General features: G+C 36.1%; 4 protein-coding genes across 10 annotated transcripts; 2 read left to right on the forward strand and 2 right to left on the reverse strand.

Moving 5' to 3' along the window:
* Positions 1–126: 126 nt before the first annotated feature.
* On the reverse strand, positions 127–3,877 carry LOC124932162 (protein EMSY-LIKE 3-like). Its single transcript, XM_047472774.1, has 9 exons — positions 3,665–3,877; positions 3,304–3,433; positions 2,050–2,255; positions 1,874–1,983; positions 1,539–1,773; positions 1,177–1,389; positions 1,033–1,101; positions 890–953; positions 127–468 (listed from the first exon to the last, which is right to left on the reverse strand). The coding sequence occupies exons 2-9, from the start codon at positions 3,323–3,325 to the stop codon at positions 332–334; spliced, it is 1,056 nt and encodes a 351-aa protein (XP_047328730.1). The 5' UTR covers positions 3,326–3,433; positions 3,665–3,877; the 3' UTR covers positions 127–331.
* Positions 3,878–5,453: 1,576 nt separating this feature from the next.
* On the forward strand, positions 5,454–7,760 carry LOC124932212 (FT-interacting protein 4-like). Its single transcript, XM_047472830.1, has one exon. The coding sequence runs from the start codon at positions 5,454–5,456 to the stop codon at positions 7,758–7,760; it is 2,307 nt and encodes a 768-aa protein (XP_047328786.1).
* A 1,802-nt stretch (positions 7,761–9,562) lies between these two features.
* LOC124929038 (ETHYLENE INSENSITIVE 3-like 3 protein) lies at positions 9,563–13,335 on the forward strand. 7 transcript variants are annotated; one of them, XR_007098616.1, is made up of 5 exons: positions 9,563–9,702; positions 9,961–11,743; positions 11,839–11,968; positions 12,876–12,937; positions 13,048–13,335. XR_007098616.1 is itself a non-coding variant. In XM_047469299.1 (3 exons), the coding sequence occupies exons 1-2, from the start codon at positions 9,683–9,685 to the stop codon at positions 11,717–11,719; spliced, it is 1,779 nt and encodes a 592-aa protein (XP_047325255.1). In that variant the 5' UTR covers positions 9,563–9,682; the 3' UTR covers positions 11,720–11,743; positions 11,834–12,119. The 7 variants fall into 7 exon arrangements, 4 of the variants coding, with proteins under 4 accessions (XP_047325255.1, XP_047325256.1, XP_047325257.1 ...); XR_007098614.1 differs by having other exon boundaries at positions 11,834–11,968; positions 13,048–13,334; XR_007098615.1 differs by lacking the exons at positions 12,876–12,937; positions 13,048–13,335 and adding an exon at positions 12,485–12,819 and having other exon boundaries at positions 11,834–11,968.
* LOC124929039 (IRK-interacting protein-like) lies at positions 13,274–15,542 on the reverse strand. The gene is made up of 2 exons (XM_047469303.1): positions 15,103–15,542; positions 13,274–14,838 (listed from the first exon to the last, which is right to left on the reverse strand). The coding sequence occupies exons 1-2, from the start codon at positions 15,397–15,399 to the stop codon at positions 13,417–13,419; spliced, it is 1,719 nt and encodes a 572-aa protein (XP_047325259.1). The 5' UTR covers positions 15,400–15,542; the 3' UTR covers positions 13,274–13,416.
* Positions 15,543–19,140: the final 3,598 nt, after the last annotated feature.

A 19,140-nucleotide genomic window follows, 5' to 3' on the forward strand; every position in this document is an offset into this window, starting at 1 on the left:
AAATTGTTTAAGTAATCAAATCACAACAAATAAGGCCATATGGGTATTTATTATATTAGATATTGGTGGACAAGGACTTTAAAATGGGCAACTTCTTTTATAGCACAATTAGCTTTGGCTAAATAGAGAAAGGATCACTAAAAATGTGCATTATAAATTTAGAATTACTAATTTACAATAAACTTTTTTACATGTTTCCAAACATTCTCACAGCCTCTCTATGTTAGAATAATAATAATAATAAAAAAAAACATGACAAATACTAGATCTGTGTTTGTATCAAACTAACAAACATGTTCTTAAATAAGTTATTAACTAAACACTGAAATAATTAATGGTTGTCATGACCATTTCCTGTTCCTACTATTCCAGCTTTGGTTGCTTGATGATTGCCATCAGAACCTTCTTCATTTCCTCTACCTTCATCTGTCTCTTCATTTAATCCACAAATTTTCTTCTCTCTTTGACCTGTTTCATAAAACCAGAAACAAATAACACAAAGAGATGATGCTACATAAAACAACAAACTGCAAATGGAATACGATCTATCAATGTGCCAATTCCATGGTTCACATAACAGTTAAACAGGATTCCCCCCCCCCCCCCCCCCCCCAAAAAAAAAAAATAATTGAAAGAATCCATTTTTCTTTAACAGCCCTAATGCGAGTGTAAGCGGAAAATAATATGAATCAACTTAAAAAAGAAAACCATCATCTTCACATCTAAATAAACGCTAGTAACTTTCAAAAGTTGTACAGAACCGTCGCAAGGTGAAGAGTTTAGATTATCTATAAATGAAAAATGAAACACACAGAAATTCGAGCATCCGAGGAACTTTTTCTTTTTATACATGAAACTCTATACATGGCAACGTGTAGTCAGTTATTACCACTTTCTCCATCGGATGCATCTTCAAGTCGTGCAATGGCGTTGATCAGGGCTTCTTCATGCTCCTACATGTCAACAGATTTGAAAATATGTAAAAACTACAACTGAATAATGATCAGGAACAAATTTGAGGGCTTTACTTACTTTAAGGGCTTTTCTTGCTTTCTCTATGTCTGCTGGATTTGGTTGGCTTGCACTGAAAACCTTCTCCACCTGCAGAAATTCATTATTATACAATTGGAATTAGCATATTTATTATTGATAAACGATCTAAAATTTTCATTCTACCTGCTTAATAAGAGTATCTGTATGAAGCAATTCAATGTCAGTCAACGAGCTCTTCTCAGGGTTTCCTGATGAAAAAAACTGTTTCTTCTTGGTTGGGCCTTTTGTTGTCCCAACATACGAGGACTTCTTAGATCCATGGCCAGGAGCAGTGCCACCAGATTGGTTGGAAATAATACCCCGATTCTCAACATCCCACATAATGTCTTCTGGTATCTGATGTTAAAAACTACGTCAAATCAACTGAACAAATGTGATTTATGAGAGAATTAGGCTTTAACAAGAATAATTGTGTAAAAATACCAAAATATTAAAGGATATTTTGGTCATTTTACTCAAATAATCCACTTTCTCGCGTAACTCACTGATTTTGATTTCTTGCCCCTGGGAGTTGAACCAGGGCCTTGTTTCAACGCCAAAGATGGTGGCATGGATTTACGAAATGTTGGTATTGGAGCATCGAGTGGCATAGAAGCTACTACTACTGATTGTGATGTCTTTTGTTTCTTATGTGAGGCAGAAACAGTCGGGCTTGGGACAGGATCATGTACAGGCTGCTGTTGGGCACTACTGCGAACTCCACCAGTTTTCCTCCATTCTCTGGAACAGTTTCAAACATTGAGCAAACAACAATAGAATGGAACAGTTTCAAACATTGAGCAAACAACAGTAGATTGAGCTATTTAAAATTTTAATTCACCTTATCCTTCCGATGGTGTCATCACCATTAACCTTGGATAGGAGATGTCTATGCTCTTCATCCGACACTCTAAGTTCTTTCCTAAGTTCCGTGATTAAGCTTTCTTTCTCCTGAAAACAAGATATTCTTATTCATTAAGCATGAAATCGCATAGATAACATTAAATGTACACTTACCCATGTAATAGCGTCAGATTGAGCTTTAAATGCCCGCAGGATTGAAATATAAGCCTCTTGTTCTATAATGTGGATCTGGCTCTCCATCTCACTATGCATCTGCGGATATCTAGCACTTCCTTGGATTCCAGATATTGAATTTCCAATAGTTCGACCTCCCTGAGGGAATCTGTTGCGACGTTGAGGAGGGAGGTCATCATCTGTACCTAGATCATTAACAAGATGCATGCAATTAATAATTAATCAATTTATCTGATTCACATAGAGAGAAAGAGGGTTGAGTTTCTCGTCTTTTGTCATAAATTCTCATTAGCATACAGTAGGGTTACACTCTATTTCATATCCCCGTTTGGAAACACTTTTTTCGAAATCGAGATTACCACATTTAGAACTTAGTGAGACAAATTCTCATTTGTATTCAGATCCAGAAAGTATTTTCAAACGGCTACATTATATACATAAGGAAATCATAGTTTAAAGTTTGAAGTAGAAAGGAATGGAAAGAATACGACAGATAAGAAGTTCATACAAAGGAATGGAAAGAATACGACAAATAAGAAGTTCATACAAAGGAATGGAAAGAATACGACAGATAAGAAGTTCATACAAAGGAATGGAAAGAATACGACAGATAAGAAGTTCATACAAAGGAATGGAAAGCATAAACAGATGAGAAGTTCATACAAAGGAATGGAAAGCATACGACAGATGAGAAGTTCATACACAGGAATGGAAAGCACGCGACAGGTGAGAAGTTCATACAAAGGAAACGAAAGCATACGACAGATGAGAAGTTCGTACATTCAATGAAACAGAAATGTAGGTTAAGGAGCTCTTGTGATATTGGACCAAAGATTAAGTTAATTATATTTAAATGGTACCATAAGCAATCTCAAGGCATCAATGGAAATTCTAATAAAGGCCTTCCATGAAAGGAAGAGAGCAAGCTAAGGGATAGAAGAAAACATAAGCACAGCCTGTCCTATAGGATATGCAGCATCTTTAGATCTTTCAAATCTTCAAACTAAACTTCAGTTTTGACTATTCGAAGTGCAATTGGGCTTGAAATCTGAATTGTTCGTTAAGAAAACATATAGATCATAGTAGGATTAATTGTACTAATGAGACTTAAATAAGGTTGTTGAGGTGTGCAGAAATAGAAACATCAGGAGTCACACAAATGTCTACAAAATTGACGGAAGATTCACTGAATGAAAGTAGAAAAAAAGATGATCTCTGATGGAATATACTTACCACTGCTATCGTTGTAATCCATGGTGTGAACTTGCAAACCCAACACCTTGATAAAAGAAGGTTAGAGAACGACGTCAATATGTTTCCCTAGGTTGTAACGAAGGGCCGAAGACATGCAGCTACGATGATACTGCAAATTCAATAATATTACCGGTTAAACCTCGCGAAACGTCTTTTCCAACAAATTCTAGCTAAAACGACTGATAATGAGGCAAAGATTGAATCTTTTGATGCTGTTGACCAATAAGTGACTGGAAGCGCGCGATTAGGTTGTATCCCAATCAAAATTAAGTCGATTAGGTTTCTGTGTTATGCAAATCTAGAGGTGAATCCGTAACAATGACGAAGTTAACGAACTTACCAAATCTGAAAACCAAACCCTAGTTTGGAAAACGAAAGGAGGAGACACTTTTGAGAAGATAGTTCGAAGGCCTTTCAAAGAAATTCCTCGGTGGCTCTTTTCCGCCGGTCGACGGTGGACTTTCACGGCGGTGAACCGAACGTCGGCGAAAGGATTTGGGGATGGAAGAGGCAGAGGAAGGAGGGAAAGGTGGCGACAAGCAGATTTGGGGGGTGGTCTGAGAAGAGAGTACAAATAAACTACGTCGTTTTAATGATCGACATCTTTCTTGATCACATCCGAGAAGAGAAATTTATCAAAAAGCCCCCTCAACTTGTGTAAACAAGTCCATGATAACTTAGACTTTTAATTGTCTCAAATAGTCCTTGTGATGTGATGAATTTAAGCAGCATTACTAATTGAGAGTTTTCAATGGATTTTTTGCGATTTAGATTTATATGAATACTTCAGATACTCTTACTATCAAAATTAAGTTGTTTTATTTATCGATCTGTTTTTACCTTGGTTGTTTTATTTTTCAAATCGTTTCTCGGGTCGACAGTGAGATAAAGATTTCGAAAATGTCAAATCTTTCCTTAATCCAATAAAATATCGAAGATTATTTTCAAATAATTTGTTACCAATATCTACCATCAGGCTATAAAAACAAATAAGTATTTGATGACAATAAATGACAAAATAAGGTAGATGGTTATGGGCATGGGGGATTGACAAAAACATGTTATTAATTATCATAACCGTTACTGTCAACAGTAGTTAATTTCCTAATACATTGGCTAATGTCATCATTTCTAATTAAAATCATTTGACCTCAACGACCATATCAAATAGTTAGCTAACTTGTTTTTATTACTAATGAAAATTAAAAATAAGGTTTTTTAGTTTTTTTTTTTTAATTTAGGAATCACTACCCCATATTAACGTGAATTTGACCTAGACGATTTTTATCAACTATTTTAGTGAGTATAAAAATATAATTATGAAATCATTTATTAATTCAACTGCATCTAATAATTTCTTATGTGTGTGGGGGGTTGCTAATCAATATGGAAAATCTGGGATGAAGATTTTGAGTGATATGTAGATATGAAGGAATCCATGTTATTGGATTTTTTAACTTACTTCAATTTATATATTAATTTCAATATTCATTTGGTTTATATGTTTATTTTATGTGGTTTAGTATATAAATTTGTTAAGAGTTAAATTACTTTATTGGGATTAGGTTTTAAAGTCTACTCTTGATTGGTTTAATTAATTTGCTTGGAAACTACTCTCGAGAGACTAATGCTTTGACTATAACATAATTATTCTAACTACTTTCAAATATATTTGTTTATCACCAATATTTATTATTATTATAAGAGCCTAACATAATCTCCATATAATAAACTTTAATAGTGTGAAAATAATTATCTTTCTCTCTTAATTATGTAGTAGCTAATTGATGGTGACATTCTCCCGAAATTGTCTAGTACTTAGAGATTTCTCACCATCTTCAAACAAGAACTTCATTGGTCAAGCTATATATATTTGAATATACAAACTAACTTATCACTGTGAAAATAACATAACCATATAATTACTCTCAACTGGTCATTGATCTATTATTATTCATTTTGCTCAAACAAACAAACATTTGTGCATTCCTTACAAAGCTCCAACGGGTAAGTCAGTACCACGTTTCGTTTCTCTATCAATTAACTCATGTTTATTGAAATTTGAATTTGATCTTTTGACACATTGATTTGATTCAGAATCTTGATTAAGTTCATAAAGAAAAGAAAGAATGTATAAGCCTCCACCACTCCCAGCAGAATTCGCTACAAAGGCGACGTCTCCTAGAATCTCCGGCAGCGGCACAGGCAACATGTTCGGTCGTGACAAGTTCACGTCTACTCATGACCTGGTCGAGCAGATGGATTACTTATTTGTCCGCATTGTCAAAGCAAAAGAACTAGACCGAATCGGCGGCTGCGATCCTTATGTCGAAGTAAAATTAGGAAACTACAAAGGGACAACCAAACATTTCGAAAAAAAGTCCAACCCGGAATGGAACGAAGTTTTCGCCTTCTCCCAGGATCAATTACAGGCCACCTCTGTCGAGATTGTCGTAAAAGACAAGGATCTCGTCCTGGATGATTTCATCGGCAGGCTTCAGTTCGAACTCATCGATACCCCGAAACGGATCCCACCCGACAGCCCGCTGGCTCCCGTTTGGCATAGGCTGGAAGACAAACAGGGGAACAAGATTAGAACAGGGGAGATCATGCTTGCCATATGGAGAGGAACTCAAGCGGATGAGGCTTTTACCGACGCTTGGCATTCGGATGCAGTTACAGCGACGAAATTTGAAAACGTCGCTAGAATTAGAGGAAAAGTTTATCACGCTCCTAAACTATGGTATGTTAGGGTCAACGTTATTGGTTGTCAAGATTTAATCCCAAACGAAAAGGGAAGAGTTCCTGATGTTTGTGTTCAGGCAATTATAGGAAATCAAATCTTGAGAACTAAACCATCCAAAGGCCTTTGTCCACTTTGGAACGAAGATTTGCTTTTCGTGGCGGCTGAACCTTTTGAGGAGCAGTTGATTTTGATAGTTGAAGACAAGATTGAAAACAACAAGAACGACGTTTTAGGGAAATGCGCAGTTCGTCTTCAAACATTCCCTAAGAGGCTCGACAACAAGCCCGTTCCGGCCAGGTGGCAAGATCTCGAGAAGCATCATGCTGCCGTGGAAGGAGAAAAGGCGAAGAAATTCGCTAGCAAAATCCACTTAAGGGTCTGTTTGGAAGGCGGTTACCACGTCTTGGACGAATCGATTAACTACATTAGCGACACTAGACCGACGGCTCGCCAACTTTGGAAACCGAGCATCGGGTTATTGGAATTGGGGATCATAAGCGCCACCGGCTTACCTCCTATGAAACAACCGCCGGCCACGGATGCCTTTTGCGTAGCAAAATACGGTCAAAAGTGGGTGAGGACTCGTACCATAATCAACAGCTCGACCCCGAGGTGGAACGAGCAATACACTTGGGAGGTTTACGACCCGTGCACGGTCTTAACCATAGGAGTGTTTGACAACGGTCACTTAAACGAAGGAGGAAAGGATTCGAGAATTGGGAAGGTGAGGATTCGTCTGTCGACTCTCACGACCGGGCGAGTCTACACGCATTCATACCCTCTGATCGTCTTGCATTCGTCGGGCGTGAAGAAAATGGGCGAGATCCAATTGGCGGTTAGGTTCTCGTGCACCTCGTTCGTGAACATGATCCAGAAATACACACAACCCATATTTCCGAAAATGCATTACGTTCATCAATTGCCGATGCAGCAAGTCACCATGTTGAGAAACCAGGCGACGTTAATAGTCTCTGCCAGGCTAAGCAGAGCTGAGCCTCCGTTGAAGAAGGAAGTGGTGGATTACATGCTGGACGTGGGATCGAACATTTGGAGCATTAGGAAGGCGAAAGCGAACTTCTTTAGAGTTCTAGATGCGTTAAGCGCTATAATTTCAGTTGCGAAATGGTTCGATCAGGTCTGTCATTGGAAGAATCCATTAACCACATCTTTAATCCACGCCCTGTTTTTAATCTTAGTGACGATGCCCGAAACGATCTTACCCACGATCTGTCTCTTCATTTCGGGGATTAGTGTCTGGAAATACTTCAAGTTGAAACCGAGCCACCCTCCTCACATGGACATCCACTTATCGCAAGCTCATACGGTGGGATCAGAAGAACACGACGAAGAGTTGGACACGTTTCCTACTACGAAAGGGCCTGATATCGTGAGGGTGAGGTACGATCGGATGAGGAGCATTGGGGGGAAGATTCAGGGGATAATTGGGGACTTTGCGAACCAATGCGAGAGGTTTCATTCGTTGGTGAGCTGGAGGGACCCAAGGGCGTCGGCTTTGTTCTTGGTCTTTTGTTTGGTTGCTGCCGTGATTCTCTACGCTGTTCCTTTTCAGGTGGTGGTTGTGGTGGCTGGTCTTTACGTGTTCAGGCACCCCAAGCTTCGTCGGAAGCTTCCGCCCATATTTGCTAATTATTTTAAGAGGTTGCCTTCAAAATCAGACTGTATGTTGTAGTCAAATATTTTGTGGAAATGATTCACTTCAATGAAAATGTTATCAATGGTTTGGCTTTATTTTGTGTGTGAGAGCTAAATAAATGTCACCAATTTGAATCATCCGCATGTAATTGAAGGCTCTATGATAATCAATAGACCAAACTATACAAATAGATGAATTCAATTGCTCATTAAACTGGTCTCTTACAAGATTATGCCAAATTGTCTAACTCTAGTCATGGCAATTAGAGCGGTCAGACGGGCCAACCCATGGTGGGACGGGTCTACCTACTAAAACTCATCGTTTGACAGGTTAACGGTGGATCGACCCACCATCTCGGTGGTCTGAAAATCCCCAACTCAACCCAAGGTGGGTTGCTGGTTAGGTGGATCAGCTCGCAGATTGTCTCACTACAAATAAAAATAAATAAAAGTTATTAATAATTCTAAAAAACAAAAATTCAGTCATAATACACATCAAATAAGAGTTTCGTCTATCGTTACACATTAATTAGTCAGCGGTCAATGGACGAAGTATTGAGTATTGACTGCTGCAGTCTGGAACCAAGTTTGAATCCACGAATTTGTGAAAGCGAAAACGAAGAGAAGAAATGTGGAACAAATAAGTAGCTGGAGGACAATGGATGAAATATTTAGTATTGATGGTTGCACTACTGCCTAGAGTGAAAAAAACTACGGCTATGCGGCATATGCCTATAAGGCTATGAATCAGATTAATTTTTTTTGTTAGCCCGCGGGTCAACCCAAGTCCGACCTGCTTAGGCCCGCCACCCGAGCAGGCTGGCCCATGTATGCTCATTTTCAAATGGGTTGCTAATATTTTAACCTAATCCGTTTAAATTGTTTGACAAACATGCTAACCCAATGGACCTAACCCAAATTGAAGACTCCAACAAAATAGGTATACATAGGTTCGAGTACTAGCCACCTCAGTCGGATCAGATAAATTAGTAACAAAAAAAAATATATATTCGGGTTGGATACTTAATTATTTACCCAGGGTATTTAGTATCGGAAAATAAGAATATTTTTTTTATTATTCCTTTTTATATTATTTTAATTTTTTAAAAGAAAAAAACTTTAATATTATAATTTTATAAATTAAATTTAAAAAACATTCTTTCTAATAATATTATCTTAATTTTTATAAATATTTTTTTTTCTGCATTTTGCAATAATATTAGAATCAAAAGCACTGTTATAATATTCTTTCTTTTTCATTACTATTGTCTTTTATTTCATGTGAACTTTCTTGATTATAGATTCTTAGGTTTTTTATTTAAATCTTGATAATAAAAAAAATATTTGAGACTTTTTTAGATAAATTATTAAAATTTAATAAAATAAAGTAGTATTAAAATAATATTAACGTAATAAATATTTTTTTAAAAAATCAAAAACATCTACAATAAAATATATTACAAAAGTATACAAGTACAATTTCTTGGAAATTATTAATGTTTTTTTGTTGTCTTCTTCTTAATAGACTTAAAAAAAACTAATTAAGACAAGTTCATTACAAAGACAATAATTTGAATATAATAAGCCACTGTCTTTTTAATTAAGACATGTTCATTAGCTTGTTTGATGGCGATGTAATTTGGAAGAAAAAAAAATGGGTTATTTGAGATTTACATTAGTTAAATTATTAAAAAAAGAAACAAAAACTATATTTTGTTATATATTTAATAATTAATATGATTATTTATTTATTTATTTATATTGAATTTGTTTTTTCAAAGCATGAAATAAAGACAACAAATTTTGATGACAAGTAAATAATTCTTTGACCACCAAACTACAGAGGATTAAATTGGTGGCCGCCCCTCTTCTCTCTCTTTTGCTGTGCTATCTGAGGAAACGCGAAAAGGTGAAAACCCGTTGCCGGTGCTAGGGTTTGTCTCCGATATCGGAGCAGATATGGATGTGTTTGATATCAGGTGCGATTTCATATTCAACACTTCTCATTCATTCTTGTACCCTTTGTTCCGCGTTTTCATTTGCCATCTCAAGTCGGTGGAAACTTAATTTCATTCTTTTGCTGATATCTGTCTGTTGATCTTTAATTCTTGTTGTCTTGCTTTAAGAATTCTAGTTTGATCTCAATCTCTTAGATTCTGTTCTTTGCTTTTCTCCGTAGCCACCGGATAGAGTGTGCAATTTTGTTGATAGTATATTCCGAATGCATTTATCTGCAGCTCAATTGTCGAAGTTGATGAGATAAATGACCAGAATTTGGTGGAGAAAGACGTGAGCGATGAGGAGATTGAACCGGAAGATTTGGAGAAACGAATGTGGAAGGATCGTATCAAACTTAAGAGGATTAAGGAGAAACAGAAGCTTGCTGCAAAACAGGCATTGGCAGACCAGCAGATGGCTAAATCTTCTTCTTCAGATCAAGCTCAACGTAAGAAGATGTCAAGAGCACAAGATGGTATACTGAAGTACATGTTGAAACTGATGGAAGTATGCAAAGCACGCGGTTTTGTCTATGGGATAATCCCCGAGAAGGGGAAGCCGGTTAGCGGTTCTTCTGACAATATAAGAGCTTGGTGGAAAGAAAAGGTGAAGTTTGATAAGAATGGTCCTGCTGCAATTTCCAACTACGAAGCAGAATCTCAAGCAAAAGCCAAACAAGATAACATTCTGAAAAGAGGAAACTCTCAAACTGTTCTTCAGGATTTACAGGACGCAACATTAGGTTCTCTGTTGTCTTCGTTAATGCAACATTGCAATCCACCGCAAAGGAAATACCCGTTAGAGAAGCTTACTCCCCCACCATGGTGGCCATCCGGCGATGAGGATTGGTGGCCTAAACTCGGCTTACCCAAAGGTCAACCTCCTCCTTACAGGAAACCACATGATTTGAAAAAGATGTGGAAAGTTGGGGTCTTAACTGCAGTTATAAAGCACATGTCACCCAATTTTACAAAGATTAGAAGACTTATCCGTCAGTCTAAGTGCTTACAAGATAAAATGACTGCCAAGGAGAGCTCCATCTGGTTAGAAGTTTTGAGCCGAGAGGAATCCCTAATTCAGCAACCTAGTAGCGATAATGGGAACTCGAGCTTAACTGACATTCCCTCTAACAAGAAGAGGCCCGCTATCAGTAGTGATAGCGATTATGATGTTGATTTGGTGGATAATGGGTTTGGCTCGGTTTCATCTAAGAAAAGAGCTCGTGGTAATAAACAGGTTTCTTCTAGTGAACCAAGAAACAAAACTCGGCCCGACAAAAAGCTAACGGAGGAAACACCTTATTTACCAATTAACCAGGAAAAGAATGATCTCGTTGAACCGCCCCAACAAGATGTTGGCCATATCTCTAGCCTTCCTCCAACCAACATTGGACTCTATCACAGTCAAAATAGTCAAAATGGGAATCTGCATTATGAACCAGAACCACCTAATTTGAGTTTGCATAATAGAGCTCAAGATTATGGATGGAATCAAGAACATCAGAATCCAACAACATGGTTTAGTGGATCGGATACTTATGGTTTGTCTAATGTACCATCAAGTAGTTATGGGCCTGTTCTTGGTGCAGAGTACTCGAAGATGACACACAATGAGCCGTGGATTGAGGCAGAAAGCAGCAATGGAAATGGAAATGGAAATGGAAATGGAAATGGAAATGGAAATGGAAATGGAAATGGAAATGGAAGTGGAAGTGGAAATGAAAATGGAAATGGAAATGGAAGTGAAAATGGAAATGGAAGTGGAAATGAAAATGGAAGTGGAAATGGAAATGGAAGTGGAAATGGTATTGGGGGAGAACAGAGTAGGAATGTTGTTGAGCAAGATAAATCTGTTGGAAACATTAATGTTGGTTCTCCCTTTAATAGTTTGTCACTGGAGTTTGGAGGATTCAACAGTCCGTTTGATTTTGGATTTGATGGGACCGAGGACATAGACTTTTTTCTGGATGATGATCTCATTCAGTACTTTGGAGCATAGTTAGTTGTTGGTTAGTCAGGTCAGGTGTGTTCCTAATTTTCTTGCATTTATTAAAAACCTTGTTCTCCATTTATATTAATTATTGAGAGTAACTATCAGTTGGATCTGATTCAGTGCAGGCAATGTGATGTATGTATATAATTCTTTCTACCAAATCCCAATTGGACTTGGACTTGGACTTGGACTGGCCTTCACCTGCATCAGCATGAGCAGTTGGTTGAATCAATCATCATCTTGTATCCAATAACTGTAAGTCATTGTTCATGAATAGGGTTTTCTGTTGTTGGTTTTATAATTTAATTATGGAAGAAATTATGGGATCTTGTGAAGTTAGACTAAGGGAACTGTTGTTATAAAGTTTTTGTTCTTTGGATTTTATTAATTTTATAGTACTTATTTAGATATATGTTTTTTTTTTTTTTTAATTAGTTTGTATTTTACTGGAAATCATGTATGTATGTGTCATTGTAAATGTGATGTTGATATACATGTGTGACCCCCAGAAAGCAAAATAAGTATTGAAATATATTACTAATTAAGGCTTTGTTTGATATGGGGTTATTTGAATAATTAAGTGGTTTGGTTGGGTGAAGGGGGATAAAATGTCATTTGGTATGATTTTAGTTTATACTTGATATAAACAAAAATGAGTTATAAAAATAAAATTGAAAAGAAAAGAAAAGAAAAGAAAACTCACATGAATAAGACAAAAGAAAAGAAAAGAGTGCGAGAGGATGAGTCAGTCTGTCTGTCTGTCTCTTTCAGGCAGCAGGTAAAGAAAGAAAGAAAGAAAGACGTATTTATCCATAATTCTGCTGCTGAAAAATCGGGGGGATAGAAGAAAATCTGTCCTTTTTTCGAATTCTTCACCTCGTACGGAAAAAATCCACCCATTCCAGCTGCCGGCGTGCCACACTTTCTTCTCTATTCTCATTCTCCTCTCTCTCTTTCACATTCATTGGAAAATGGTGGTGGCGCTTTGGAGAACCCAATCCCTCTTCTCCAGATTTCTTCTCATTTATCTGCTCTTCTTTTCACTGCCAATAATGGCGACTCACTACTCCAGCCTCTGTAATCTCTCTGTCTCACCCGACTGTCTCATTCATGTCTATATGTTGTTTTGTATTTTTAATAATATATAGTTTTGTTGCCGCAGACCCCCAAGAAGAAGAAGGAATGAGAACGAAAGCTGAAGCAGCATTATTCCCCCTTCTTCATGTGTGTAGTGTAGTGTAGTGTAGTCTAAACCAAAGATTGTGTTTTTTTTCTTATTTGTCTTGTTTTAGGTTCTGTTTCTAATTCATTTGCATATTGGGTAATGGAAACAGAAGAATGTTGTTGATCATGATGACGATGGAGGAGGAGGAGCTTGGACTGGATCCGAACCCAGGAGGAGAAGGAGATCAACCAGGCAAGTTCCTACTGGACCCGACCCACTTCACCATAACCACCATCCTTCTTCTACTCTTCCTTGAATGTAGTAAACTTATAATCGACCCCAACTCTCTCTATCTGTTCATTTTTTTAGCTTTTCCATTTGTTGCCAAATAGTAAGAATTTGAATGCATTGTTTCTTTATTTTATATATATATATATTTGAGAAATTTTATCAAAACTACCAGTTTCCATCCATTTGATCATTTCACACATAAACACACAGAAAGAAAAAAAAAAAAAAAAAAAAAAAGAGAAGGGTTTTAAGGTACAGATTTATACTTGCAAATAACCTTAGACTTGAGAATTTTGTCTTGCACATAGAATCCAGGCATTACCATAACCTTTACTCTGCTTCTGCTCCTCTGCTGTTGCTGCTTCTTATCAGCAAACAGAACATCCTCCATGTAATTGCCGTCAAAGTTTGAGTTCTCCTCCACTCTAAATATCCCAATCGGCTTCTTAAACGAAAATGCCAACAAATGCAGCAACCGCACGCATTTTGCCGCTACAAAGAACGACTGAAGTAACTGCTCCGGCCATAACCTCGTCCAATTCAGCGTCGTGATTATACAATTCATCTTCTGGTCGCAAAACTTGCTCAGCTCTTCACTGTAATACTTTGTCCCTTTCATCAAAACCTCGTTCCAGCTCAGATTCCTCAGCGAGACGAATGCAGAAAAATTTGCTAACCGATCCTGAACGGGATCGAGGTGCTGTGCAGCCCCGTTCTTCTGGAAAACAGAGTTCTCGAAGTCTTGGTAAAGAGCCTGGTTTATTATTGCCTCCAGATGATGCAAAACCGCGGTTGTCTTTGATTGATTTGGGGTTATCGAAAGTTTGTACGGGTGGAGGAGCGAGTTTAAATTCTCGACGAGTGATCCGTCGGATTCGTCGATCTGACCGAGGAGGTTCTTGCAGAATTGCCTGATCGACAGTCTTGCCTCCGACACTATCTGCAAGAAACCCTCCACCATTACTTCCTCAGTGACCGGCATTGGCGAATTCTCTTGGGGATGATGATCATCTCCATTGTTGTTGTTGGTGGTGTTGGATTGAATTGCTTTCTTTAGATCTTCACAATAAGATTCCAAGTACTCAAGCTTCTGTTTTAGCTCCATTAACGAAGAACTCATGTCCGCAAGCTCATTCAAGGCTGCATCTCTACTCTCGTTCGCTTCCATTAGTTCTCTCTTCATTAACTCAATTGAAACCTCTGATTCATTCATCGTCGGCGCCACTTCCTCTTTCTTCTTCCTCATCATCTTCGGGAGGAGCCTCGACAGGCCAAGACTCAAACTCAATCCCCGGTTCTTATGATGAGAGTTGCCCGAAGCATGGGAATCGGTCAAAGGGACAACAATGTTGGAGTTCTTGTTGTTCTTGGAAGGAGGATCGACCAAACTGTTCCTTCTTCTGGACTTGACGTTGGTTCGAGAACTTGCAACAGACGTATGATCTTCGAGAGATAAGCGTAATTGGGATAATTCGGATGGGAGTGAGTTTCGTCTTGCGGATGCACTGACCATCTTGAAGTCGGACATGATGGAGGAGTGGCCGTAATTACCGGTTCCACCACCACCACCTAACGTGTAATTGCTGTCCCAGCACTCCGACAAGGACATAGCCCGAGGTTCCGATTGAATGTGTCGATAACTCCACAAACGTTCGTCCTCCTCGTAGCTCTGGAGAAGAAGAAGAAGAAGACCATTCACAGAGTTATTGATTGATAACAAATTCAATTAGTAATTGAAAATTTTCACTTAACAAGGTATTAAAAAGACAAATATGTTTATATGATGTTGTTGAAACATTGATACTGCAAATTTTAATTAGTTGAGAAATGAGAATTCTTTAGTTTTTGTGTCATAGTATTATTATTAATATTGAATTGATATATTTATGGTTATAAAATGAAATTAGTAAGATAAGATATAGAGAGTAATTACAGGAGTGAAAACAGGGTAATCATGGGAGGAGAGATGAGGAGAATGATGATGATGTTCTGCCGGAGGAGGAGTAACTGGGTATCTTATGAAACTACTGCCGGTGGCGGTGGTGGTGGTAATTCCTTGTTGGAGGAGAGGGAGAGCAGCAGCATGGAGAGCTCTGAGCTCAAGTGCGTTGGCAATGGCGGTTTGCAGTTCTTCCCTTGTTTTCCCATGAATTGCTTGGTTGTCGTCGACATTTTTATTAATATTATTATGGGTGGTTTTGGGTTCGAGGAGGACTACCTGGGAAGCCATGGGCGATGATGATCACTGATCAGGTTGTTGAAGATGAAGAGATGAAGAAGAAGAAGATATATAAATCAATTCTTGAAGATGCCTACTGATTCAACCAGCTAGCTTATCAGAAGCAGAAGCAGAAGTATGTAAAGAGAGAGAGATTGAGAGAGATTGCCAGCGAGAAATGATGAAAATATTGGAGTTATATTGAGAGTGTGGGACTCATTCAATTACCACCCCGATACTACTTTTGTCTCTGTTCTTCATTTTCTCTCTCCTCTCTCTCTCCTCTCTTCACACATACACAACAACATGACGACGCCAGATGCAGAATTTACTATAATGCCCTAAACTTTAAAAAATAAAAATAAAATCAGAAAAACATTCACTTCACTAAAAATAAAAGGTGGGTGTTAGAAGAATTGAAAATAAATTCTGAAAAAGGTTGTGCTTTTTCAGAAGGCTAATGCTATCATCAATTGGGGCAAAAGAAAAAGCTTCTTTCTTGATCAAAAGTGTTGCTTCCTAATTTGCTTTTTAATGCCCCGTGCCAATTTCAAATCTCACCTAAAATAAACTACTTTTAATTTTTTATATAGGTGGATTAGTTAAGAATAAATTATATTATCAAATACAACTTATGAAGGGTAGTTTGGTACAAGTATAAGTATAAAAGAAAGAAAGAAATACAAGGATCATGATTAGGCAGAAAGATGATTTAGTAGCTAGTGGGAGACGAGACGACAACAATCCAATTCCTTCCAAACTAGCCATAATTGTCTCTTTCCCCCGGTATCATTCTTTTATTATTATTATTATTATTATTTGTGAATAATATTATACAATGGAATCGTATTTGGATTGTTGTTTATGATTTCACATTTGTATATTTCTTCTTAAATGTTTTTTTTAATCTTTATTATTATTTATATAGTCCAGCATTCTTTTAACTCAACAAATTACTAATCAATACAATCTTTAACTTTACAAAAAAAAAATTATACATTATTTTATTCTTTACAACATAGCAAATTAAATCATGTTCCAGAATCTAGACATAATATAATATAATACCAATTAAGTACAACTTAACTTATCTTAAATGGATTTTCTTCTATGGTTATAGATTTTTTTTTGTTGTCTAGCCAATTTCTTGAAAAATCCCAATTATTAATTAGTACATCCCCTGCCCCCCGTCCCCCCACCCCCATCTCCCCAAAACAAATAATAATAAATATGGCAAAATTAATGGTAAGGTATTAATTAAACCCTAAACAAAATTTGCATGGTAATGGCAATTTTCAAGGTTAATTGAGCAAACATATATGTTGGGTATATATAGTCAATTAATGATTAATTATTAAGGAAATATTCTAAGTAGAATTCATATTTTATGAAACCAACACATTCATGTGACAATGTTAAGCCAAAAAAATAAACTTGAGACGTTTTATTAATTAATTAATTGCACTGCCCAATGCTAATTCTTTGTCTTTTTTTTTTTGTGATTTGTCAATAAACATATATAATTAGAAGCATATATATATATATATATATGTTCACGTGTGTGATCAACAACGTTATAATTAATAATTAATAATTAAACCTAGCTAGATATATTATATATAAGGACTATATATAAGGACTAAGGTATAAGGTAAGGTCACTTTCAATTCCGTTGCAGCCTTTATCTAAAGCAACAAAACATAAACGATGTCTTTCCTCGATCGATCTTTCTCTCTTCAATGGTGTTCATTTTCCCCTTTTTTACACAGGGGCGAAGCCAGGATTTGAAATTTACCCGGGCTAATTTTTTATTAAAAAATATATCCGGGCTAGTTTTATAGTTTGCTGTCACCAATGCCTTTTAGTGACGGGAAATAACCAATGACAACGATAATTTACCGTCGTTATTGATAAAATACATAAGGCTCCCCGGGCCACAGCCCGGGCCAGCTTGTGCTTGGCTCCGCCCCTGTTTTTACAGCTAGCTAGATCGAGTAAAAAAGTAGAAACATGGTGTTATTCTTTGATACTATTTACTTGTCCCCATGCATTAATATACTTTTAAAATACAAATTATTGATAATTAGTGAAACTTATATAAAATTGTAATAATTTATTACCAGATGATCATGATCAAGTCATATCAAACTATATATGAAAATATGAATTTAAGGTAGATAAGAATTTTTACTGTTTTGAAATAGACCCGTCACTCAGATTTCATTTTCATGATGCATTAACTATATATATATTCGATCGATCGGTCAAAGCAATTAGAAAAGGGACAAAAGCTAGCTAGCTAGGTTTCACTTTCATGATGTATAAGTAATTAAGTGTATAAAGTAAAATCATTTTTACCTGTCAATTGTGGACAAGGATTAATCTACATCACAATTCTGGCACCTGCTAGGGATCCAAAGAAACAAGAATATTATTATTATTATTATTATTGTAGATAAGAATTCATCATGCAGCATGGATATGTGTTGATGAGAATCTATCTATATGTATTATATATAAACCAGACAATAATTCATTTTTGGATTCTTTGACATATATATATATATATATATATATATATATATATATATATATATATATATATATATATAAATATATAAATTATTATTGATTTTATGTGGATTTTAATTATTATTTCATATCTTAGCAAAAATCATTTTATATAGTAAAAGCAAAATATAATTTTATATATATTTTTAACTTCATTTTAGTAGTTCAATTTCATTAGTCTATTTTTTTCTATATTTAATTTAATGTAAATACAAAAATCACTCAAGTCCGTTTGAATGTTTGGAGGAATGAAATTGATATTAAAATTATAATTAATCTGTTATTGTTATAAAGAAAATTATACTTTTGTAAGTCAATTTCAATTATTATGGTTGAAATATAATATGAATTGTCAAATTGAGACTTATTATGACCGATTTGAATTCCAAACTTCTTATTTCAAATTTTACAATTTGAGCTTGTTAAAGTTATACAAAACTATATTTTATCTTTAACGAGTTTTAACGCCATTGACTTATTATCTACCTGACTTTATTTAGAACAAAAATACACCTCACTAATATAATGAAACAATTAGAAAGAGAACGTGATAATATGAAACAACTATTTGCGAGCTCTCGATCTCCATCAATATCCGCTCTCCTTTGTCTCCACCAATGATTCTGACATCCTTCATTTTACGATTCTACGGTTATTCTCGTTCGTCGTTCATTCATACCTTATCCCAACAACTTAATGTTGGAATTATTTACAATATTTGAGTATATACATTATTTAGTAATTGTGTATTAGTTGTTATCCTATAAATATTAAAAGTACAATTAAAGTGATCTATTCAAATATAAAGATTATGAGCTTATTTAGACATTTATAATAAAAATGAGGATATATTTGTGTAGAAGCAGAAATACTCTTTATTATTTCGTTGATGGGCCGAATAATAAATGGGTATATTATGGCTAGGTCCACAACCCATGTAGATAGTCTACCTATTATGTTTCTCTCATAAGACAAAAGTTTATGTTAATATCTCAATAACACTCAAAAGGCTATCGATAGAGGGTTGGAAGACTTAAACCTCACCCACATCAGACATTTCGATCCAGGTCCATAACATGAAGAAGATATGAAGAATAACGAAGAACGACTAAATGAACCGTTCTTCATTTCAGATTCAAATATGTTTCCGCAACTTATAATTTATCTGAATTTATCAACATA

This window comes from Impatiens glandulifera, chromosome 3 (assembly GCF_907164915.1).
Source record: "Impatiens glandulifera chromosome 3, dImpGla2.1, whole genome shotgun sequence".
Classification (NCBI taxonomy): domain Eukaryota; kingdom Viridiplantae; phylum Streptophyta; class Magnoliopsida; order Ericales; family Balsaminaceae; genus Impatiens; species Impatiens glandulifera.